Consider the following 25815-nt stretch of genomic DNA (forward strand, 5'->3'; position numbering starts at 1 on the left):
TTGGCTGCATAATGCCACGGAGACAGGGAAAACTTAAAAACCTGATTGCGCCTGGAGGTTATCGCTGCGTCTATAAATAGCTCAAACTGCAACTAAGAAGGGCCAATTAAAGATTAGAAATAGAACGTATGGAAAAAGAGACTGAGTTAAGATTGCTCACTTCAAAAATAGGAGAAAAGAACAGCTGAAGGGAAACAGGTTTCTGGAATGACCGCACTGACCTTCACAGAACAAACTGGCCTAAGACAAGGACTTACAATTACTTCCCACTTCCGAGGTCTCAAAGTACTTTCACAAAATATATGCTACTTAGTCCCCGTCCCCCACCCTGTAATATATTTAGATCAGGTCTCCTTTAGCTCCCAGCCCCCACCTTTCTAAAGGACTTCAGTGAGAGACCAGAGAATGCTCTGGCTGTGACCTCTGGAAACAGAGGGCAATCTTTGGATTTCTAAGACGATTCAATTCTTAGATGCCACATTGGCAAGCAAGGGGTCCGGGTTTACTGCGGGTGCATCGCAGCAACCTTTTGATAAAACTATAGGAGTCACTGAACAGTAAAGTGAAAAATTGGTGTTTATAAAGCAGCACGAAAGGAAAGACACAATTTAAAGTATTTTAAAAAGCTAAGTACGCCTACAAAGAGAGGCATCCGAGAAAGAACGTGCAGTATTCACAATCTCTTGATTTGGTTCATTTCACCACATATGCACCGACTGAATCCCTGCACTGTGCACAGCTCTTGTCTAAGTCCTACTCATTTTGTGTTGGAACCACTAGTTAATCCCCCACTCTCGTGAAGTCCAGATCCGAGGAAAACTATTTTACTTGGTTAGATTAAAAAGCATGAAAAGAAAAGGTGTAAATAACAACAACAACAAAATGCCCAATAGAAATAAAGAGAATTATGATGAAATTTTATGAGCCACTGTACAGTAATGCACCGGATAACCTAGATGAAATGGACAGACTCTTTGAAGGACACATGCTACCCAAACCGGTACAAGAGGAAACAAGAGAGTGTCAATAGACTCAGAGTAAGTGGAAAGACCTAATCAGCGATCAAAAATGCCCCCTACCGGGAGGAGAGGGTGGAGCACATCCTGGCCCACCAGGCCCTGAGGACGATGATTCCAATTAGAGCAGCCAGTCCACAGAGAGGACCACTTGGCCAGCCCCACCATGAGGCATGACGCCCCTCACTGACTCATAGCTCTACAGAGGACAACACCAGAGACACAGTGTGGAAACTGCACCCGATCTGATCCCGTCACACCGAGGCAAAACACTAGGGGGTGCAACAGAACAGCAAGGGAGCGGCAAGGTTCCCAGGGAATGCTGAAGGTGGACTTTGGGGCCAGGGCGTGGTACCACAACAAACTGGACTGGAAAACACTCCTAAAGGCCAACAAATGATCCTTGAACTAACTACAAGCTTTCCTTTCTTGTGTTTTGTTTTGTTGTCATTGGTTTGCTGTTGTTGATTTGTTGTATATTGTTACTAGTTTTGCTCTGTCTTGTTTTTGTGCATGTTATTATCTCACAGGTCTGTCTAAATAAGATAGGCTGGAAGAACAATCTGGAGGAGAAAACAACAGGACCAACAGTTCCGGGGGGACATGGGAGAGGGGGAAGTGGGGGGAAAGGAAGTGGTGTTAACAAACTCAGGGACAAGGGAACAACAAGTGATCCAAATTGGTAGTTAGGAGGGTATGGGAGGCCTGGTAGAGCATGATCAAGGGTAATGTAACAAAGAGGAATTGCTGAAACCCAGGTGGGGACTGAGCATGATAGTGGGGCAGGAGGAAAGTCAAGGGAAATAGAAGAAAGAGCTGGGAGGCAAAGGGCAATTATAGAGGTTTAGATAAAGACATGTATATATGCAAATATATTTATATATGAGGATGGGGAAATAGATCTATGTATATATATATTTATAGGTTTAGTATTAAGGTAGCATAAGGACATTGGGCCTCCACTCAAGTATTCCCTCAAAGCAAGAATACTATCTTCTATTAAATTGGGATTCTATGATGCTCACCATCCTGACACAACTGCTGAAGACAAAGTGGGTGCATCAAAGAACAAAAAATCTTTGTGTGCTCACCTCCATGATAGGTTCGCTGAAGACAAATGGGTGCATAAGCAAATCTGGCGAAGAAAGTTGATGGTGCCTGGTTATCAAAAAATATAGCTTCTGGGGTCTTAAAGGCTTGAAAGTAGACAAGCGGCCATCTAGCTCAGAAGCAACAAAGCCCACATGGAAGAAGCACACCAGCCTGTGCGATCACAGGGTGTTGAAGGGATCATATATCAGGCATCATCAGAACAAAAAATCTTACCATAGTGAATGAGGTGGGGAGTGCAGAGTAGAGACCCAAAGCCCATCTGTAGGCCACTGGACATCCCTTGCAGAGGGGTTTCTGGGAGGAGACAAGACAGTCAGGGTGCGATTTAGCAACAATGAAAAATACAACTTTCCTCTAGTTCCTAAATGTTTCCTCGCCCCCACCCCCCTGCCCCTCCTCACTATCATGATCCCAATTCTACCTTGCAAGTCTGCCTAGACCAGAGGATGGACATTGGTACAGATAGGAACTGGGACACATGGGGAATCCAGGGCGGACGATCCCTTCAGGACCAGTGGTGTGAATGGTGATACTAGGAGGGTAAAGGGAGGGTGGGTTGGAAAGGGGGAACTGATTACAAAAATATACATGTGACTTCCTCCCTGGGGGACGGACAACAGAAAAGGGGTGAAGGGAGACGTCGGACAGGGCAAGATATGACAAAATAATAATTTATAAATTATCAAGGGCTCATGAGGGAGGGGGAAAAAAAGAGGACCTGATGCAAAGGGCTTAAGTGGAGAGCAAATGCTTTGAAAATGATGAGGGCAAAGAATGTACAAATGTGCTTTACACAATTGATGTATGTATGGATTGTGATCAGAGTTGTATGAGCCTCTAATAAAAGGATTTATATATATAAATATATATATATTTTTTTAATCTCCTCTACCCTCACTCCACCAAAGAGTCTTGGACCAGATGGATTCACTAAGGAATTCAACCAAACATTTAGAAAGGCTTGGCACTAATGCTGTTTAAATTTTTCCAAAAGATAGAGGAGCGAGGAAGACTTCCTAACCCATTCTATGAAGTTAGCCTAACCTTGATAGCACAATCCATGACACTACAAGGAACAAACACTATAGGCCAACATCTCTTCTATTGATATCACCTATTGATAGCTCTTGTATCTCCAATATCACATGAATATAAATGGGAAATCCTCAGGGAAATACTAGCAAACAGAATCCAACTACTCATGGAAAGAGTCCTACACCAGAACCAAGTGAGACTTATCCCTAGAACGCAGGGATGTTTCAACATTAGAATGTTAGTCAATGTAATTCCTCGCATCATCTCTGTGGACGCAGAAGATATCGTTCCTATACTCCACCACCCTTTCTTTCTTTCTCTTTTTCAAGAATGGAACAGAAGACCAATGACTCCTCATGATTCAGGACACACATGAAAGCCAATCACCAACGTTATATTTAATGGGAAGAGTTTTCCTCTTTAGACCAGAAACAACACCAGGACGCTCACTCTCACCACTTCTATTCAATATTGTATAAGAAGTCCTAGACAACAATAAGGCAAACAAAATAAATTAAATGGACCCAGATTAGAAGATGTACAGCAATCTCCTATGAGGGCATTAGGTCCGGTACCCAGAGATAAATCCAATAGAGCTCCCAAGAAAACAATGGAGCTGATAGAGGGGTCTAGCAACGTTTCCAGGCACAGAGTGGACAAACCAAAATGAACGGGGTTTTGGTAGACCCGCAGTGAGAGATCTGAAGGCAGATTGAGGAAATAATTCCACTCGCTTTCATAGCATCGAGGAGAATACCGAGGGACAGACCTAGCCAGTGATGGCACAGTAGTCCTCCAGCGCCGCTTGAACAGAGACCACAGAGAACGGCTCCAATAAACAGCAGTTATTCTCTCTCCCTCTGAGAGGCTAGAAGGCCAAATGCAGGGTACCAGTGCTGGAACTCTTTCCCTGTGACTGCTCCGCAGGGAACTCCTTGTCTCCTTTCAACCCCTGTGGGCCTGGCATCCCTTGGAGATAGATGCCCCTGTGTTCGGGCAGCAACCCCCCCGCGGGTCCAGGAGATTTTCAGCACAGGGACCCCGGAAGCAAAGGAGGAACTCCACTCTCAGCTCTGCTTTCTCGGTGGTACTTGGGCCTCTCCGATCTTGGCTGGCTTGTGTAATCTCGTTTATATCTCAAAAGAGATGGGCTCAAGATACAATCTACTTTTACAGCTCTACCGTATTAACATAAAATCTATTACCCGGGAGTCATTACAACACATAGGGACCCTGTAGGGCAGCGCGACACATCTTCCCCCGCGTGTGTCCAAGACTGTCAATCTTTTTTATTTTTTTTTTGACTGTCAATCTTTTATGGCAGTGCCCGGCCTCCCCTTCCTCCCATAGAGCAGTTGGTGGGTTTGAACTGCTGTTAAGAGTCCAGGGCATAGCCCACTGCACAGCAAACTGCATCTCTTTCTGTAAGTACACGTGGCTCTGAAGCATAATGGAAAAAATGCAAAGGTATGATTGAGATCATGGTGATTTCATGTTGTTTGTAAAAATGTATTTATGGTTGTTGAACAATTTTTAAATTGCTGTGAGGGACAGGACTGGTGCCTCCATCTCAAAAGCTTGCCAAACCCTGCACTACACTGGCAGGACTCTTGGTTAACATACCTGCCTCTGATCCTACCCCGTTAACCTCTGAGAGGTTAGGCTTGCAACACGTAGGATAATCACATCAGGACTTTAAATGAAGGGTAATTACATAATTCTGAGGATCCTGGCCTTACCAACCGACACATATTATTGGAGGACACGATTCAACTCAGAACAGATGTGAAAGATTATCCACTGAAAACGATAAAACACTGCAAAAATAAAGAGTAAAGAAACCCTAAATCAGTAGATCGTCCATGTTCAAGGACTGGAAAACATCATGCTGTGAAGATGTCAGCGCTGCCATGGCAATCTGTAGATTCAGCACGATCCTATTCAAAATGCCAGCCTCCTTCGTTACTAATCTTCAGCTAGGGAATGTCAAGAGACCCCAAAGAGCTAAAATGCTGTTGAAGGAGAAGACTAAATGAGGAGGAATTCACACCTCTGGATGGTAAACCTACTACACAGCTACCCAGGTACAAAGACGAACCTTTCTACTTTCATAAATAGTTAGTCTTGGAAACACACAGGGGCAGTTCTACCCCAGGCTACAGGGTTGCTATGAGTCAGGATCAACTAGATAGCTGTGTTTGGTATTCCGCTTGATACAGCTACACAAAGCAAAGCAACCTGGTACTGCTGCGACAACAGACACACAAAACAACTAAATAAAAGTGAAAGTCTAGAAATAAACCCACACATATATGGCCAACTGATTTTGACAAGGGCGTTAACTCATTTGATGGAAAAAGAGGAATCTTTTCAATAAAGGATTCCGGGATAATTGGATCTCCATATACAGAAATGTGAAAGAGGGCCTACGCCTCATTCCACAGGTGCAAAATAATTCGAAAGGGACCAAGGACCAGGAGGTATAAGCTAAAACTATGAAATTCTTAGAAGAAAAGGCAGAGGCAAGACCATCATCAGGTCTACCTTTAGCAATGAATGATCTAATATAATAACAAAACCACAAAGAAAAAGACAATGTAAATAAACAGAACTTCATGACAGTCTAAAACTTTCTTCATCAAAAAGATTTTACCTACGCTCCCCTCAAAAAAAGTGAAAAGATAAGTGACTGACAGGGATAATATCTTTCAAAATCCTACATCTTAAGATTCCAGGCAGCAAAATATAGGTAGCAATTCAACAACTAAAATCTGACCTACAAACTGCCACCAGCTGTGTGAAAAGAGGCCGCCAGAGCAAAGCACAGCAAAGCCACAATGAGATACGGAAGTGCAGCCAATTATTTCCTATCACTCTTCTAGCCACGGAGCAGGAAGGAGCGCGGGCTGCCAAAGGAACCAACAAGTGTCTCTTGGAAGAAGCACAGGCAGGATATGCCTTCAAGGCAATGATGGCGAGCCTTCTCCTTATGTACAGTGGGCATGTGTTAGGAGAGACCAGCGCCTGCATAAAGGCGTCATACTTGGTGGGGTGATGCGGAGGCACGAAAGAGGAAGGGGCTAGACAAGATGGACACAGTGAGCCTAACAGAAGGACAGTCGTGAGGATGGTGCAGGACCAGGCAGTGCCTCATTCGGTTGGGCATAGCTAGGGTCACTCCAGAGCCAACTTGAGACAACACAAACACAACAGCCATGGCCCGTTGACTCCCGGCAAAGGGCCTTTTGTCCTCACGAGACTAGGTAAGAAGGAAAGTGAGGCAGCTAGTTTATTGTGCCCACCTGGCTCATAAACACGTGTGGGATTAACTGAAGGGCAGAGAGATAAAGCGCTCTGTGAGCCTCGTCTTTCGAGTTCTCGGGGCTCTTGCTTTCTGATGGTTGGACCAGGGTGCAGCTGTCTTAGCGGTTTCCTTCTTCAGCTGGCAAGGCCCACTTCCTGCAAAATATCCCCAAGGAGAAGCTGCATGGACCTACCCCGATGCAGCCCTGGGTGCTGGAGCAGCCATGTGGAGACCCCTGCCAGCACTGAGATGCTTACACACTCACTGATTCGGCTTTCCTCCTGCAGTCGGCATCATTGCGTGTGGTTTGTGAGCTGGAGGAGGACTTTGTGGAATGTTGTCGGACATATGGGTTAATGTTGGACTTTGGGGATGTTTTCTTGATGTGCACTTAACATTTATATAAAACTCTCCTATACATGAGTTTCTATGGATTTGTTTCTCTTAAGTACCCAGACTAACACAGGTGGTAAGACACATGACTAATTAAAACCCAAAGGTAGCCCATGATGTGTGAAATGAATGGAACAGGCCATCGGAAAATAGATGACAATCATTTAGAGATTAGGAAGTCACTTGTAGCCGATGTCTGAGTACGTTTCTGGGAACGGGGGTGTTGTGACTGACAGCTGAGATTGTTCTGAACAGGAGGGATGACTCAGGCCAAAGCCCAGTGCCGAGTTAAGTCATCCAGGCAAAAGAGATGGTTGAAAAGTAGTGAAAGGTAACATGAAAAACATAATTCAGGAGCAAACTGTGGAGGGTCCTTAAAGTCAGGATTAAGGGATTTAGGAGATTAGACTTTATCCTACTCAGAGGGGAGACTCAAGGATAGCTTGCTTTTTTTAAGTAAGGTCATAATTAGGGCCTTGATGAAAGAGATACTTTAGAATGGCCCATCGGCAGACAGTGTTTAAGATACAATGGAAGAAGAAACAGAAAGAGCTTGGAAGGAGATAAGGCCAATTAGGAGGCTCCCTCTATGGAGCAGGAGCATAAGTGTCTGAACACTTACACAGACTCTGAAAAGAAAGGAAGGGGGCAATGGGTCCCACAAAAGAAGAAACCCCAGAAATTGTCTGGTAGCCTCTTGGTCTCTGTCCACAAAGAAGTCATACGTGTGAATTCCTTTATGATGGGTCCTTTCCCAAACCTCTCCTTTAAACAAAGCCATTTTGTGTGTGTGACCACAATTCTGGTGCTTGCACAAGCAATTACTGGCCTGGGACGAATTTGCTTCTCTACGTTGACTGTGGCTAAACACGTAGCACACAAAGAAGAGCTCGACCTTCGAAGTTGTATACGACACGGAAAAATAAAGCAAAACCAGGTGTAAGGGAAACCACGGATTTGGAAACAAGAAAGGGCCCAAGAGGTAATTTTCCGTACATTTTTCCCATGAAAGCATATGTATTCTTCATAGAAATACTTTCCCTAAGGAGGAGTCTTCGGCGTCTAATTAGACGAGGTAGGTCACCATGTTTCGAAAGGAATGTATCATTCATACATGTGTTAGGTATTATAAAAAAAACTAGGTGTTCTTGTCCCATCATTTTCTTTGATATATCTAATTTTTCCTTAAAAGATAATGCCATGAGTGATCCAGGAATGGCATAGGAGTTACTGATGGGCAGGAGTTAGAGATAAGCTACAATCCCCTGAAGCCAAATAGATTCACTCTGTGAAAACACTATCCCTAAGTCTGCGGGCTAACCCACTGGCTCCACAACCGATCACAGTGTTAATGAATCCAGTGATAAGTTATCACAAAGACACAACTTTACCCTCCTTTCAAGATCCTTGGTGTGCCGGACTTGGCTACTCACACGAGGAAGCTTCGTACCCGATTGCCACTAGTTAGTTCCACTGATGCTTCCCACACAATCTCTTTCCATACGGAATGCTTTTCTAAATGTTACCTTTCTTACTTTAACCACACACACACACACACACACACAATTTTTTCATGTTTTCGGAATATAAAAAAAGCAACGAACGGCCTGCGTCAGTTATTCGGGTTAATCTAAGACCTAATTGCCTCATACGCTATAATTTTGCCACCAGTTTACAATTAGCATGCATGAGCTGACCCAATTACATAACAAATTTCGCCTTTGGGGATTTCTCTTGACTGCTTGTCTTCTGTCCACCATACAACTCAATTTCACACCGTCAGCAGCCCGAACATGGTTACCGTCAGTCTCTGTCAGATGATTTATTTAAATTACAAACAGAGACCAAATCCGTAGATAATCATCCCTACCCTCACTCTCACCCTCAGCACTCAACCTAACTTTGAATCAACTCTTTTAATAGCCCACAGACACTGCTATTCAATTATTAAGCAAATGTTTACTTCCAATAACCTAATATTTTTTAAGCTAACTCACCAAATCTCAGGGAACTGAATCAGCTATATCTGCAGGAGCATGTTAATGTGCACATAATCTGCTTTACACTCTGAGAATTAAATTAAAATTATGTATCTGTGTTTTAAAAAAAAGAGAGAGAAAGAATTTCATTTCATTCTCAGACTACTGGTTTTTGTTTGTCTGTGAGGGGTTTCTCTACAATGTTAAAAAAGGCTCTGATCTTCACTCTTCTTATTCAGCAAGTCAGCATCTCTCATGAATGGGAGTACTGAATGGAGAACAGGAAGGAACAAGGTATGGGAAGCAGAATCGATGGCCAAAATTAATGATCATGTCCAGGCCAGGGAAAGAAGCCAGGGCAGGTGGGGTTGCTATCGTCTGTTGTCTCTGTGGGCCGGTGATTTAGGGAAAGGGGTTTAAGGCTTCCATCTGAATCCATCACACAGAGGTCCACGTGCAGACAGACAGACATGGACAGACACGCATAACCACTTTCTGTCTGAGCCAGGGACAGGCACAAATCAATAATGATGCACTTACTGTGTCGTTCTGGGTGTCAACTACTTGACTGTGTCATCAGATTTTTTTCCTTCTCTTTCATATAAAGTCCGCCTCCTCCTAAAAGACAGGAGAAAACAGACATCTCAGTGTGTGTGTGTGTGTGTGTGTGTGTGTGTGTGTGTGTGTCTTAGTGTTTAATCCAGAGCACCAAGATCGTAAAAGTCTCTTTGGTCTTTAACTTCACCACTTAATTTTACAACATGTCTACAGACTGTCTGAGCTTATTGGGCGTACAGTCTATGTCAGTGTGTAAATAGATGGAGTGACACTCGCGAGCGATGTTCCTTTGGTTAAATGTGTGACGGTGACTCTGCTCAGCAATGTTGCTGCAGGCACCGTGTAGCTACTCCTTAGAAAATGAAAGGTGGAAGGCCCCTGCGATGCGAAAGAGAAGAGGCACTTACTCACCAGCAATAGAGCGATTGTGGCAGCAGGTGGGAATGGCGTTTTGAGATACTGAAAGACACACTATTCTACAATTGCTGTGTATGTGATATCCAGTAAACACGTGTTTCTAAAATATCCCTAAATAAAGAAAATAGAAAGATATATTGGGATTCTTCACTCACTCGTGAATTGATGCCTGAAAACTTGGGACCACGGGTGGGAATCTATCTGCAGGGCAAGTTTTGAACACAAAGCCCAAAGTCAGCGCTGCCCCCGGGCTGCCAGGCCTCATTCTGCTGAACTTAAAGTAAAAGCAAACACACGCACGTGGGTTTCCAAGACTGTAAATCTGTACAGGAACCGCCCAAAGAAAACCCCAAACTCACTGCCATGGAGTTGATTCTGACTCACAAGGGCTCTGCAGGCCATAGTTAAACATGTTCCTTTGGGTTTCCATGACTGTAACTCTTTACAGGAGCAGAAAGCCTCCTCTTTCTCCCACGGCCCGGCTGCTGGGCTTGAATCACAGATCTTGCGGTGCACAATCCCATACTTAGCTGACAACGCCACCAGAGCTCCTTATTCTTCGGAATAGACCTATTTCCAGCAAACCTGGACTTCCCAAGATTCTCTTCACCCCAGTAGCTTCGCTGGGTTTTCTGACTCCCATAGGAAGAGTTCTCCAACCCAGCACCCAAGCTCATAAGCCACCGGTCAAGTCCCATCTGAGTATTACTATATTAAATAAAATGGAAGGCATCTTCTGAAGTTTGTAATACAGCCTCTATAGTTAAAATTCTAGAAACAAAATTATGTTTCTCTCCAGCCATTCAGTTGATTCTAACGCCCCGTCCTTCTCTTTTCTCGTTCCCCCTGCCGCTGTACTAAGCGGGTAACACGGCAGAAGAATTTAAAATTGCAGTATCTAATAACGCTTCCATGTTCAATAGGTTGTCATAGATACCTGCAGAAAGCAGGCAGGGCAAACCCACGCTAACCCCTTTCATTACACACACAATTTGAAATTTACAGTTGTATTTTATCCCACTCCTCAGTAACATATGCAGACTGAGTGAACATTTCCAAATGATATGAAATCCTGGATTAATGAATAGAAGAGTAGCTGAAAAAATTTCATAACCCTGACAGACAGGTGCAATCAAAAATGTCCATTCACCCATATTGCCCAAAATACCAAGGATATGTCATTCAATCCACTGTTTTATGTCTTTATACTTTCTTTTGAGCAAAAGGGATTAAAGGTGGTTGAGAGAGATTCATGAAATATTGAAAGATTAAAATTTTTTTTAAATAAGCAAAGAGGAAAAAAAAGATTGCAAACGGAGATCCTTTATCAAGTTGGGCCAGCTGCATCAGTCCGCACTGAGCCTAGAGCTCCAGTGTCGTGCTCACATGTCCCCTGACCCTCATCAATTTGGGGACAATCAGCTCCATTCTGGCCTCTCCAGCAGGAAGATTATTTGCCTCTCCAATCCGTGTATGTCCTCACCCTCTTCCTCTCCAAACAGACACAAGCCAGGACACTGTCAGAAACACCTGTCTGGATTTGGCCAGTATCTGTCAGTGTCTGGGTTCATGTAAAAAACAATGTGGAAAACTAGCCAAAGCGTATCCGCACGTGACCAATTTAAGAAAAATATTCCTGAGTGATATGGAAAAGCCTGGGAGGGAACTGAAGTGTTTGTTAAATTGCAGGCTTAGAAATAAATAATAGATTCATCTTCAGAATATTTAACAGCCGGCCCTATTCCAGTAAGGTGCTCTGGTAGTGCAGTGGGGTTGTGGGGTTGCCAACCCAAAGGTTAGCTGTTCAAACCCACCAGTCACTTTGAAGGAGAAGGAGGAGACAGACAGCGTCTATAAAAGTTTCGCAGCCTATACAACTCTATGGAGGGGTTTTACACTGCACTATAGAATCCCTCTGTGTTAGAATGGACTCAATGGCAGTGCGTGTGGTTCTCTGGTTTATTCAGGTACAAGTCCCTAAGAGTAATATGTGAAATCCATATTTTACTGCTATCTGAACACTAATATGACTAAAGGAACTACTTTTAAGATTGCTATGATTTTCTACATCAAGACCATGCAAAAAGTTGCTTTAAAGAAAAGATTTCATTTAAATTACACATTCCATCTAAATGGTATTTTATATACATGGCTAGGTAAACAATAAATATAAATACGTACCTGCGTTATAGGGGGTTTGGCATAATTAAGAGTGAGTCTGCAAACGATCTCTGGGATTGAATAAAATGTATATTCCTGCTAATGATAAAGGTTGATGAAATTATCAGTCTTTATATTAAATATGAATATTGACTTAATTTGAATATAAGTAAAAATGCTTACCTTGAAACCAACTGCAATCTTAGGTTAGGAGTCACGTGGGTTTCTTTAGTAGCTGTGCCTGTTGTTGTTTTTTAATCAATGGTTGTGATGGAGCTGAAGATTTATTATAAAATTATGCTTTCTGCAGCATTTTTCTAATTAAAAAAAAAGTTCTCTAAAGATAAACCAAGGAAAGCAATGCTACTCAATGTAGCTGTCAATGGCGTATCATGCTAAACTGCATTGTCGCGGAAAGAGTGAACATACACTGTTGATGGAAGGAACGCACGGGAAGGAAGAAAGGCGAGGGGCGGTCGGCAGGGTTTATGATCGGTGGTTTGCTGGGCAGGTATATTATAAAGACTGAGGGACTTAGTCATACATCCTTAAGGTTCAACCCTTCCTTTTCAAAGGCAAAAAATCCTCTCAATATAAAATGTCCACTTAAAAAGAAAAAGTGGGGAAGTATGGCAAAGCAAACTTTTAGTTAGTACATTAAATAACTCTGTTATTAAACTTCTGACCAATATTACTTTTCTTAACTTATAGGCTGACCTATCTAAATTGTCACTTTCATGCACCATGATGATAGTGACATATCAGTGGGTAAAACCATCTATTAATAAAATATTTCCTGGACATGAAAGCTACTTTCTTGATAAAGTCTGGATATAAAATGTTTAATGATGGTACAAATAACACACAAAATACACACCCCAGGAAAATATTATTTTCACATGTTTACTCAGAGTTTTCTATCACACAGATAACTGTTGATATTAATTACTATTTGCTGTTGGATAACTAATATATGACTTTGTTTTCCTGTAACGAAAATATTTTTGCCACCCTTACTGTCTTTGGGAAGAAAACTAATGAAGGGCAGGAATTATCAGGAGGAGCTGCTTATCTACCTCGATTAAGTACAGAATTAAAACTTTTGAACCTTCAGCGTGTTTTGAACTTCCATTTGTGGGCATCCGCAAATGCTTATCTTTAAAAGCAGATGTAACACCTCACTTCAACAAATATCTAACAAAGTATGAAGAGATCCATAGTTAGCAAATCAACGGTCTTAAGATTCCAATGTTACACATGCGTTTCGCAAGCTTCTCTACAGCCAACAGTAACCATGAGGCTTGTATAACTAATTAGGAAATCCTACTGCAGAAATTCTCAAAAGCTGAGAGCCATGCAAAATGGACCGAGCAGGTTATACAAGACCCTTAGTACCATTGTCTGAATACACATCTGTTTCTCATACAGACGACTAACGCCTTCGGCTCCGATAACTGTGACGAAAACCAAGGTAGGAAACATACCGGGTGACACTGGCATCGTTTTCGATGCACCGAGTACCACACGCATACCGCAGCCAGGACACTCTCAAGTCACCCAGGCGCGCGTGCTCATTTGGAAACACAGGCCAGGCTGGGCCGTCACTGGGTAAAGTCACCTACGTTACTGATCTGTTCCTGAGTCCTCTTCAGCCTCTGTAGTTCCGGGGTGTCCGTAACTATGCTGAAGCCTCTCCCCTTGCTTTCTTCAAAATCTCTCTTGTACTTCACCTAAGAGAAGGGAGGACAAAAATTAAGAAAAATTCAACAAAGCCAAGGAAGCATAAATCCCAGTCAGGATGAGCCTTAAGCCTAAGAAGCTGGTAGAAGGCACGTCAGACCCAGCTCTGTGCAGAATGAGGCAAAAACCAACTCCCGAGCCAGACTTCCGCTCTAGTTGGTACCCCAGCTCCTCTGCTGGCTGTTTGTGTCACCGCTGCGTCTCGTTGATCTCCTTGGTGAGATGGTGATGTCGTGATGCCATCATCAACCATCCTGCTGCCTACTCTTCTAGGCTGTGAGGGTAGGATCAGGGGGAATGGTGGTTCCAGCTCAAGTTCTCACCTTCTCTGTTGGAAATCCACATTTCATTCCTGGCCAACGTGTCTACAAAAGTTCGTGCGCTGCGATGACCCTGAACGAGTTTCACCAACGCTTCAAGACAAAGATGGGCTAGAAACGCCTGGCAGTCTACTTTCAACAAGCAGCCCCGGAATTCCCTACGGATCACACAGGTCTGATCCCCCCACCAAGCACGGGGCTGGGGTGGGACTGAGCAACATTGTTCTGGCAAAACTGAGGCTACCGTGAGTTGAAGGTTGAGTGGATAGCAGCTAACAGCAACAAAGATGAGGCCAAATGAGTTAATATGAGTACCTAGCAGAGTAGGCCAATCAATGCTCCATCAAAGTTGTTCTTATCATTGAGACCAATACTGCTGTTAAAGGGAAAACAAGGTGATCATCTGCTTTCATGTCAAAAAGGAACATTTTGAGCTTGGAGTGCTCTACAGAGGAGGGAAACATACAGAATCAACAACAGCTAGCCCTCTCCATAGCAAGTTTGCATTCTAGTTCATAAAGCAAAGCACATGGATATGCTTGCGTAATGTGACACTGCCCGGCGTCTAGTATAAACGTAATTTTGAAGGTACTTGTACAATAGGCTACGCGTCAAGATTCACAGCGCCATCTGCCCCTCAGTTGGCCATACTGTGGTGGCTTACACGCTGAAATACCAGGAGGACCCCCCAAGAGAGGCAGGTCTTGCTGAGCCTCCAGATGAAAATTAGCAAGAAAGGCCCAGGGAGCTCCTTCTGAACATTAGCCGATAAAGACCCGCATGGTTCACAAACAACGGGATCCATGACAGTGCTGGGAAATGAGCCCTGGAAATTGGAATCAAAAACTTGAAACTCTGGGCAATACTGACCCGTAGCGACTCTGGAGGGCAGGGTAGAACTGTCCCTGTGGGTTTCAGGGACTGTAACTTTTTCTCTTTTTTTTAATTTTAATTTTATTGGAGGGTCTTAACAGCTCTTATCACAATCCAATACATATATCCATGTTGTTCGCACCTTTTCTAAAACAGTTTCTTTCTACTTGCGCTCCTGGCATCTGCTCCTCATTTTGCCCCTCCCTCCCCCACCCTCCTTCCCCCAGGCCCCCTTGATAATTCATAAATTATGCTTCTTTTTCACATTTTACACCAACTGCTGTTTCATTTTACCCGCTTTTCTGCTGTCCGTCCCCCTAGGATGGGGGGCAGGAGTTGATCATTGTGATCAGTTCCTCTTTACTCCCTCCCCCCTTACTCTCCTAGTATCGCTGCTCCCCTTATGGGTCCTAGGGGGGTTATCTGTTCTGGATTCCCTGTGTTGCGAGCTCTAATCTGTAACAGTATATATGTTCTGGTCTATCCAGATTTGTAAGATAGAATTAAGGTCATGGTAGTGGGGGATTGGAAGGACGCATTAAAGAACTAGAGGAAGGTTGGATGTTTCATTGATGCTACACTGCACCCTGACTGGCTCTTCTCTTCCTGTGGCCCTTCTGACAGGGGATGTCCAATGGACTACAGATGGACTTTGGGTCTCCACTCTGCTCTCCCCCTCATTCTCATTGATATGATTTTTGTTTGTTTGTTTTGTTCTGGACCTTTGATGCCTGATACCTGATCCCATCAACACCTCATGATCACATGGGCTGGTGTGCTTCTTCCATGTGGGCTTTGTTGCTTCTCAGCTAGATGGCCGCTTGTTTATCTTCAAGCCTTTAAGACCCCAGAGGCTATGTCTTTTGATAGCCGGCACCATCAGCCTTCTTCACCACATTTGCTTATGCACCCACTTTGTCTTCAGCAATAGTGGCAGGGAAGGTAAACATCCAGAACCCCGTGTTAGTAGAACAAATTGTTCTTGCACTGAAGGAGGTCCAATGTCCATCCACTACCATAATACTTTATAAATAATTATGTTTACCTAGATCTATTCCCATTATTGTATATACTTGTGTATAAGCCGAGTTTGTCAGCACATTTTTTATGCAGCCTTTGTGGTAAAATTAAGTGCCTCACGTGCCTGGTAGTCTGTTTGGCTTATACTTGAGTATATATGGTAAACATACTTACATATATATACATGCCTGAATTTAGACCTCTATAAATGTCCTTTGCCTCCCAGTCCTTTCCACTATTTCCTTTTACTTTTCTCTATTTCCTTTTACTTTCCTCCCATCCCACTATCATGTTCGGCCTTCAATCGGGTTTTGGTAATTCCTCTCAGCTACACTTCCTTGATCAGCCTCCTCACACATCCTATGCCCTCCTTGCCATCAATTTTAGATCACTTATTCTTCCCTTGTCCCTGGGTTTGTTGGCACCTTCTTCCTCCCCGCCACCCCACCCCCCCATCTCTCCATCTCCTGTGTCTTCCCCTCCACACCACCCCTGGGAACCATAGGTCCCACTGCTCTGTCCTCTGGGTCGCTCATCCTGCCTATCTTTTCCAGAGAGACATGCAAGGACCTGGAACTCAGTACGGAAGTAGAAAGCCTCATGTTCCTCCCAGGGAGCGGCTGGTGGTTTCCAACTGCTGGCCTCACAGTTAGCAGCCTAACCCATAACCTACCAGGCTGCCCTCACTGCTGACTCAAGGTGGGTCTATAGGACAGAGTAGAACTATCATTGCAGGTTTCTGAGACTGTAATTCTTTATGGGAGTAGACTGCCTCATCTTTCTCCTGAGGAGCCATTTGTGGTTTCCAACTACTGCTGACCTTTCAGTTAGCAGTTAGGACACCCAACACACACCGTGGTTTCAATCCACGGTCGTGACGCGGACACGGGAAAGCTGGCAATGCGTTGTTCTGTTGTACATAATGTACCGTGAGCCAGAGCTGCCTCCACCACACGCAACCACCCAGATGAAAAACCCCTGAGCACATGCCCTTAGCACACTGTCTGCTGAGGTACCAACGGTTCTTCAGGCATCTCAACATACTACTTTCCTCGTTGCAACCCAGTGAGGCTAGCTTTTACAATTTCCTCAGGGACCTGGAGGAGCCAATGCTGAATCGTACAGGTCCCCGTCTCCTAGGAGAGTCGTGAGGAGCACCGTCAACACAGTGAAATGTTTGCACGGTCATGACTGCCGTGGTCGCATCACTTGGGCCGACCTTCTAGTTTAAAAGCCGAAACATTTTCTTTCAATGGAAACCATTTCTGGTAACCCATGTAAAACCTCATGTTCTAGTCACGGCTGTTGCTTCGTGCCACCACACCAACGGCAGTTCCTGGAGCTGCTGCGGGACAGAGCAGACTTTCCTAGGCTCTTATCCTCCTGGGGTGGACCTCCAGGTATTTGCTCCTTCAGGGCCATGAGGTGGGCTTGAACCACCGACCTGTCACTTAGCATCCAAGCACCGGGGCTCCGTTTTCCTCACATGCACCAGCCTCCAACTAACACTTCCATTAGTCCTGACCATAGTGAAGGTAGTACACAAAATATGTTTCAATAATGGCAGCTTTCTATAAACGGCTGAGAAGGTCTTTCGGCTGAGTGTATGCAGTGGCTGCTTCTGCTTAGTCACCCCTCTATTTAAGTCCTCATGCTCTCCGACAACACTGTCCCTGAGACTTCTAAGTAAAGATTGTATTGTCTCACAAGAGCTGGGGAGAAAAAGAAGAAATCCCCCATTATACCTAATACAGAGGTCTAGACACTCTGCTGCTCCTAGTTTAAGAATATCTCCTTTTCGCTCCCTATTTTCATTTAATTTATACAAAATACTAACACCCTATGTTTACCACTGCCACGAAGAGAAGTTCGAATAAACGGGATTATTTTGCTTCCGGAAGAAGGACTGAAGGAGATTAGCATTCTCACCGCCCTCCACCTCGCAGCACGAGTGTGGACACCCAAACCAGTGACTCCCCAGTACCTTACGCCTCGCGAAGCAGGAGGGCCATGGGGCCGGTTTGAAGTCAATGGTACGGATCGGAATACTAAAGTGAAAAAACGATAAAGCACCAAGACGGTGACAGCAATCACAATGGTGACATGAGGGAAACCTACCAAGCATGGTCTAACATCCCAAATACCGACTTCAACGAAGAGAGCGTGTACAAATTCTTCTTGTTGTTGGTTCATTGTTATTTGGGAGTTGTTTGGTTTTTTGTTGAAATTCCGAAAGCCAGAAGTAAAAAGGAAAACCATTGAATTCCAGTCCTGGGCTTTGAAGGGATGGCCGTCCACAGTCGTCAGACATCAAGGAATTATTAGATCTGAGTAACCTTGGTTAAGCGACTCATTTTCAAGGGTGCACAATTAGCTCTGAAAAACATCTGCAGAGTGTGAGAAGATGAATATTCCCTTTCACAACTTCCTGTTCTCAGCAGGAACTCAAGGACCAACCCACCCACATATCTTTACAACATACAAGGAGCTATTGATCATGTAAACAGTCCCTGTCTTTTCTACCCTCCCACTCACATACATCCTATTTGTTGCTGTTGTCGTTGTTGCTGTTAGTCCCAACTGGGTTGGCTTCTCCTCCTCTATAATAGAAGACAACATCGCCCTGCCCTGTACCACCTTCACAAACATTGGTAGGTTTGAGCCCTCTGTTGCGAGTCTTGTCAACCCATCTCATGGAACGTTGTTGCTGATCCTCCACCAGATACAATGTCCTTTTCTAGAAATGGGCCTCTGTTTGAAATTACATGTGGTGGTCTGCTGATCATGCGTAACAGGATGCTGAATGGCACATGGCTATCCTCTTATATCAGAGGAGAGTGGGAAACACAAAGATTTTTTTTCTAACCTCATGGTTTTCTTTACCCTCAAAACAGGACCCCATCCAGCCAATGATCACACTGTACCCCTGGATCTGGGAAGATCCACAATCCACCATGTGACCATGATTCTCCATTCATGGAAGGAACTTTGGGGGAAAGAGGGCTGTTTCCAAGAGTCTGGAAAATGTGGTGAACTGTAAGTCTGGAGCTGCTGACCACCATCTGGCTACCACTCACTAATAAGGAAGCCAACAGAGAGAAAGATTCTTGCATCATCCTGATATTAACGACACGCGACGACACTTCCAAATAAGGAAACCATAGACGAATATCCCTTTTGAAGACAGATGCAGAAACCTCAACAAAATATTAGCAGATCAAATTCAGAGCATATTAAAAGAATTATTACACACTACGATCAAAGGGGACGTACCCCAGGAATGCAAGGGTGGTTCAACATTAAAAAGGCAAACAGTGTGATATACTACACTAACATAACAACGGAAAATACCACATAATCCTATCGGTAGATACAGAAAAGGCATTCGACAAAATACAACGCCTTGCCTTTCACGAGACAAACGTTCAGCAAGAATGATTCCTGACCCCTTTGAGCACACAGATCTAACATTCCCTATGGCCAGCCCGTGAGTCTAATGATCTAATAAAGCCTTCCCTCTTTCAAGCAAGGGAAGAAAATGAGACTTTCTGATCCCATCAAAATTTACAGCTTTAGGGACCAAAAGATTAGTTCTGTATCCATACTGGGCTACTTGGAATCAGAATTGACTTAATGACAGTGATTTAAGCGCTATCCAATCAAAACACTTCTCATTGAAAGCACCCTCCCACCATGCCTACAATGTATCTATAGATGTGTATGGCAATCCAGCAACTGTTAACAAGTGAATTTATTTGACTTCTCTCCTCTGGTGCTTCCTACTCCTGATATAAGATTTTATAATTTGCAAAAACAACAAACTGCATCATGTTAATAGAACAGCTTTCGTGAACAAAAGTCTGGAATTCTCATTAATTGTCAATCATATCACAGGTCTTATAAATGTTCTGCAAGATTCTGAATCAGTTCACTACAGTCAGACCCTGCTGAGAATTTGCATTTCCACCCGATTTATAGAATTGGAATTTTTTTTAACAAGCTCCCCAGGTGAGTCTTATATGGCCCCAGGTGAGTCTTTCAGTGCTGATGTACAAGTAAGGGTCACCTTTACAATAGTAAAGGCAGGTTTTCATTCAGTACATCTGGGGTGGAAAGGCAAGTTCTCAGCAGGAAGTTGAACTGGACTGAACCGGTTAGAAGTTCTGGTTCTGTAAACCAAAATTTACTCGTGTTGAATCAAAGATTCTGGTAGGAGAAAGATGGGCACTTTCCAAACATTATAGATTTGGACATTCATAGGGACAGTCCTCCAGCTCCACACCCTGTCCTACAGGGTCGAGATGAGTCAGAACTGACTTGACAGACTAAATTTGGTTTGATTTTAGTAAACAGGGATTCTAGTACCTGAGGATCAAGCCAGGTTGTGGACAGGATTGAATGAGATAAATCAAAGGAAGACATTTAGGAAAATATAACCTATTTGTACAAATATCCAGCACGATTATCATCACGTCAGTTTTGCTTTATTTGAAAGGATTATCTAATGTGTGCTATGAGACATGGAAAACAACAGACTTATTACCAGCAGCCACATCACAATTAACGCAGTAAAATAATACTGTATTTCCATCCGTTATCAATTTAACTTGAGAAGTTGACCTGTGTTTTATTGAGTGTACAAAAGCACTGAGTGGATCAAAACACATTATGGATAATCTTGCAAAGAATGGGAATTCCAGGACATTCCGTGGTGCTCTTGCAGAGTCTGTACATAGACCAAGAGGTAGTCACTGGACCAGAACAAGGGCATGCAGTGCACTTCAAACTCAGGAGAGGTAGGCGGTGCATCCTTCCACCACACTCCCCGTCACACCTGTATGCTGAACAAACACCGCGATTGAAGAGGCGTTGCTCTGTGAAGAAGAATGCACAGGAGAAGAGGAACGCTCATGAGCAGCCTGCAATATGCCGGTGACGCAACCTTGCGTGCTGAAAGGGGAGGGAATTGGAAGCACTTGCTGATGAAGAACAAAGACTACAGCCTTCCCAGTGGAGGACACTTCCGCATAAAGAAAGCCCAAACCCTCACACCTGGACCACCACGCAGCACGGTGACCAGTGGAGGAAATGTTGACATCATCGAGCACGTCATTGTACTTGGACCTACGGTCCATGGAAGCGACCGTCAGGAAATCAAATAGCACCCTGTACTGGGCAAACCTCCTCCCAATGATGCCTTGCAGAGGTTGGAGAGCAAACGTCGTGTTGAGGACTCAAGTGGGCATGGTAGTTTCAGTTGCCTCCTGTGCATGTGAACACTAGACAATGAAACAGGAAGACCAAGGAAGAATCGGCAGATTCAAATTATGGTTTGGACAAAGAACATGGAATGTGCCCCGGACTGCCAGGAGAACGAACAAAACTGGCTTGGAATAAGTACCAGCCTCCTTGCCATTCTGAGGAGGGCAAGTCTTTGTCCCAAGAACTTTGAACATGTTATCAGAAAGGACGGGTCCTGAAGGAGGACGTCATGCTTGGGAAAGGAGAGGGTCAGTAAATAACAGAGGGACACCTTCGGCAAGCTAGATTTGCACAGTGCTCGCAACAATGGGCCCAAGCACAGAAGTGAGGATGGCGCAGCACCAGGATACGGAGATGCTGAGTCAGCGCGAGGGCACAAATACAGGAGGTTTTAGGTATTCCAAGAGAGGCATCCAGAGCCCCGGGGAAAGCCGAGGAGAGCATGTTTCAGCCACAAAGCATCTCACTTTGTCAGAAGGCGGTAAACAGGAGCCTGACATCTACAGAAGCATTTCCTGTTCATTCGTGTTACTCTGCTCTGGGTTTCCTACACCTCACGGTCTCTACCTAATTCCGCAAAAGTGACAGCTTCATTACCTTTCAGGGCAGTGATGGCAACTTTCCATGTCCTCAAAGGCAGACAATGAGGACAGCATCCTTCGCAAACAAGCAGAGCTTTGAGTCGGATTTGCACATTTCAGTCCTCGATGACACACCCTCGTGTAGAGTTCCGTGGATTGTAAGGCACTGGAAAATGTGGACCTTCCGCATCTAACTAATTCACTGTGTTTTGCTTGGTGCTGAGCATATATAAAACTTTAATAGCTATATCTTGATCGATGACTTTCTGGCTTTTGTATTTTTAAAGCCTACAATGCAGGACACTGGGTAGCCTCACAACGGTAGGTGGCAATTAAACAAGTATAAGGAAAATCTGATTAAGAGCCATTTTTAAAAGAGAAAGTTAATTTTAGCAAATGGTAAATCAAAGGAGGGAACTCAAAAGCAGAGTTGCCCTTTTATAGATTAATCTCACAATTTGTTAATTTATGGGTAATTAAGTAAAATTAAACCTTTAATTACCTTTCCAAACATAATTAAAAAGCGTTAACAAGAATTTTCGTAGATTGCCAAGCCTTGAATGAGTCTTTCCTTGCACATTCAGAGCTATCTTCTGATAGTCATAGCTGTCTCGGTGTCCCATGGATGTTGGAAACCCCCTTTGTCATATCGGGGGTACTTGGCACAAGAAACGTGGAAAGCAATGTTTTATTTTTTTTTAAACCACAAATATCTAATGAAGCATATTTTAATTAATTTCTCACTACATTAATTAAAAATCACCTCAAGGCACCAAAGGGTAGGTTAGTGGGTCATAGCTCAGACTCAGGAACTGGACCAAGCCCTGCCTTGGTAGCCGTCAGGAGCCCTGGTGGGTTCTGTGCTGGGCTGCTAACCAAACATCTGAATCCACCAGGAGTTTCCAGGAGAAGGAGGCAGACTTCTGTTCCCACAAAGAGGCACGGACAGCCACGGGGCAGGTCTACCCTGTCCTCCACAGTCACTATGAGTTGAAATAGGCTCAGTAGCAGTAGGTTTGGTTTTTAAGAAGCTGTATGACCTGAGTTAAGTTCTTTAACCACTCCGAGCCTCCATGTTCTCTGGTAAAAATAAGCTCAATTGCTCCATAGTATTGGCAGCGCTTTGTTGAGAACTGAGACGGCAGTAAAGTTTTACGGCCACAAGAGAATGTCGCGCACGTCCCAGACACCATACTCAGCACTTTATACGTGTGTGCAGCCAGAGTGGGGCCCCAAACAAACAAAGGACGTGCAAGAAGTGGTCGGCAACTCACAGTCCACCACTTTCTAACTCACAGGAGCCGGCCTATTAACTCACAGGAACTAACTTCATCACTAACTCACAGTAAATGACTTACAACCTCGCAGGAACTCACCTCTAGAGAGCATGTCCTATCACCCGGAGCCAGAAGTTCTACAAAACGTTAGGGAACTCCTTCCATCCTTTTTGGATCAAAATCAAGTAGCGATGCACAAATGAAATGCTCCACATATATCATTGTGGTAGTTACATAATCTTGTATCAACTTGATAAATAGAGTGAAGGGGTGGAATTTAGCCTGTCAATCAGGTGGTACCTCCTTGTGGCCATGGACTTCTCATAAAGAGGGTCCCCTCTCTCTCTGCTTCATCTTCCGGTTGGATGGGCCACAAGGATGGCAGCCAATCCCCTGGCAATGCGTCCACTGCCATTGGATCTACAGGACTTTGTCCCCCACCAGCCTGAGTAAGAATACAGCCTGGAAAATAAAGTGCCATTGCCAAAACCCTTGTGTAGGTAGAAATATTGATTCAAAGCAAAAAGAAAACATTGCCTTTATTAGTAAATTCACATTTTCACCAAGATTTTCACAAAATGTAACTAAGCAACCACAGTCTGCGTGTGAGTTATAAACTACTCTAAAAAGCTAAAAGCACACCCAATACCACTGAGTGGATCCTAACTCATAGCAACCCTGAAGGACCGGGAACCGCTCCACTGGGTTTCTACGGCCATACACTTTACAGCCCAGACCGCCACGCTGTTCTCCAAGGTACACTACTCAGGGAGTAAATTAAGCATTTGGTGATGAAGAAGGCTAATTCTTCCAGGAAACTAAAGCATCGTCCAATTAACTATTCAGGCACTAAAAAGGCAGAAACAATTAATATTCTAATATGTTATGTAGTCTTCAAAGAGTAATTGATTCATAGAGCCTGACTACTGCTGATTTATTTTTTAATAACCTCTAGAGATTAAAACAATTTATGAATTCTTAAGGTTACATTTTTATGATTACATTTTTCTCTGAACTGTTCAGCCCTGAGGAATAATCAGCCTCATCTCATTACGCGGCTATCATGTTCAGAGATAGCCTACCCCACAAACAAAGTAGAACATTCTTGAAAATATTTGGAGCCAGAAGGCATCATGCCAGGTGGAGTTAGTTCAGAATGGTACACTGCAGCAGCAGGGAGCAACCCTGTGTGAATGCTCAGAATTATAAACTCAAAGGAAATGGGTTAATCCAGAAAGAAAAGTCACCTCCTTATTGAGAAAAAGCTATACGGGCAAATGCAAGAATGAAAATTTTAAGCAAATAGGGCAAACTAAGAGGAAAATCAAGAAAATGAAAATAATTGACGCTTAATCTCCAAGTGTCAGAGGTGATGACTGTGACAGGAGATTCCTTGCTTTGCTTGCAGACGCCTGCTAGCAGATTGATAATGTCACTAAAATTGTTTTTAATAACCCTCCTGCACCTGCAAAGCATTATCCATCAGGCAAAAGCAAACAGATTTTCTCCTAGAAGTACATATTTCTTCCATTTCTAAAAGACGATAGAAAAAGGAAAGAGGGACAGGAAGGGCAATGACAAAAAAGGACGTAAATGAAATGCAACTGCATTATATTTCACGGGTACGCAGATTACACAAATATGTGGGTAATTCATAAAGCATTGCCACCAAGACGTAGAAACCGTTAGTAAACAAAAAGGTCACCGTGGAAAGCTGTTGTTGTCTCGACATAACCTCCGTCTAAGTCTGTACAATTCCGAGGGCCGAGCTTCCGCCTCGCTCACATTTCCTCCAAGAATTACATGTCAAAATGTCCCTTTGACATTTCTCGAGGGCTTCAAATTGTGTTCCTCTTGAATATTCTTAGAATTGGGGCAACAAAAAGTCAGTTGAAGGGGCAAAATCAGGGTTGTACAGTCAGTGGGGTAAGTCTGCCTGGCAAAATGTTCTGAGAACCAGCCCTTGCTGGTCTCGAAGAGTGAGCAGGTGCGCTGTCGTGATGGAAACGTCTTTCTCACCAAGGCAGTTTTCCGTTTTCTTAAAATGCCGTCCTCATAAGCCTTTATGTTCACCTTGTTCAAAGTCTGTGGACAGTACCCATTGGGAATCCTCCCAAAACACTTGTCATAACCTCTGAGCTGACGGCCTCACCTCAAATCTAACTGGCCCAGCAGATCCCCTGGGAAGCCATGATTTTGATTGGACTTTTCTTAGAATGCACCCTAGCAAGACTCAGTCAAGTTTATTTATTACCCGGAGAACTTGTCTGTAGCCATACACTGATTGCAGACCATGTTTAAACTCAATTTGCTTAAAATAAACCCATGCATGTATAAACTGGAAAACTAATAGTAATACTTTTTAACCTACCCTGGTAGCTTCCAAGATTGATAGCTTTTATATACAGAAAAATCATGCTGTTAAATAAGTCATTTTCTTTAAACATTTTAAGAGATCATTTTTTAATATAGAACTTTATTTAAAATATAAATCTCCTAGGAATGTTAATAAATTATTGACATAGTAACATACTAGAAACTTAATACTACTAAGCACTTTCTTCTGGTGGAGAGGAAATTATTAGGGAAAAATATATAAGAAGTATTGATCATTCTCCTGTGGGGAATTATGGTTTCTTGGAAATAACTAAGTAAAATCCATAAACCCAAACCCACTGCCATTGTGGTTCAGGCTCATAAAGATAGTGTAACAAGAAAACTAAACTCCCCGCCAAGTGAGTCAATACTAACACACGGACACCCTGCA

At 43.6% G+C, this 25815-nt stretch overlaps 1 protein-coding gene across 1 annotated transcript in view; it reads right to left on the reverse strand.

The window, feature by feature from the left end:
- NEBL (nebulette) overlaps positions 1–25815 on the reverse strand; it is a 451165-nt gene that overhangs the window by 192582 nt on the left and 232768 nt on the right. Inside the window, exon 4 of the mRNA XM_075552464.1 lies at positions 13598–13705. Within this exon, the coding sequence (XP_075408579.1) occupies positions 13598–13705 (108 nt within the window). The remainder of the gene's footprint in view (positions 1–13597; positions 13706–25815) is intronic.

This window comes from Tenrec ecaudatus, chromosome 6 (assembly GCF_050624435.1).
Source record: "Tenrec ecaudatus isolate mTenEca1 chromosome 6, mTenEca1.hap1, whole genome shotgun sequence".
In the NCBI taxonomy this organism is placed as follows: Eukaryota; Metazoa; Chordata; class Mammalia; order Afrosoricida; family Tenrecidae; genus Tenrec; species Tenrec ecaudatus.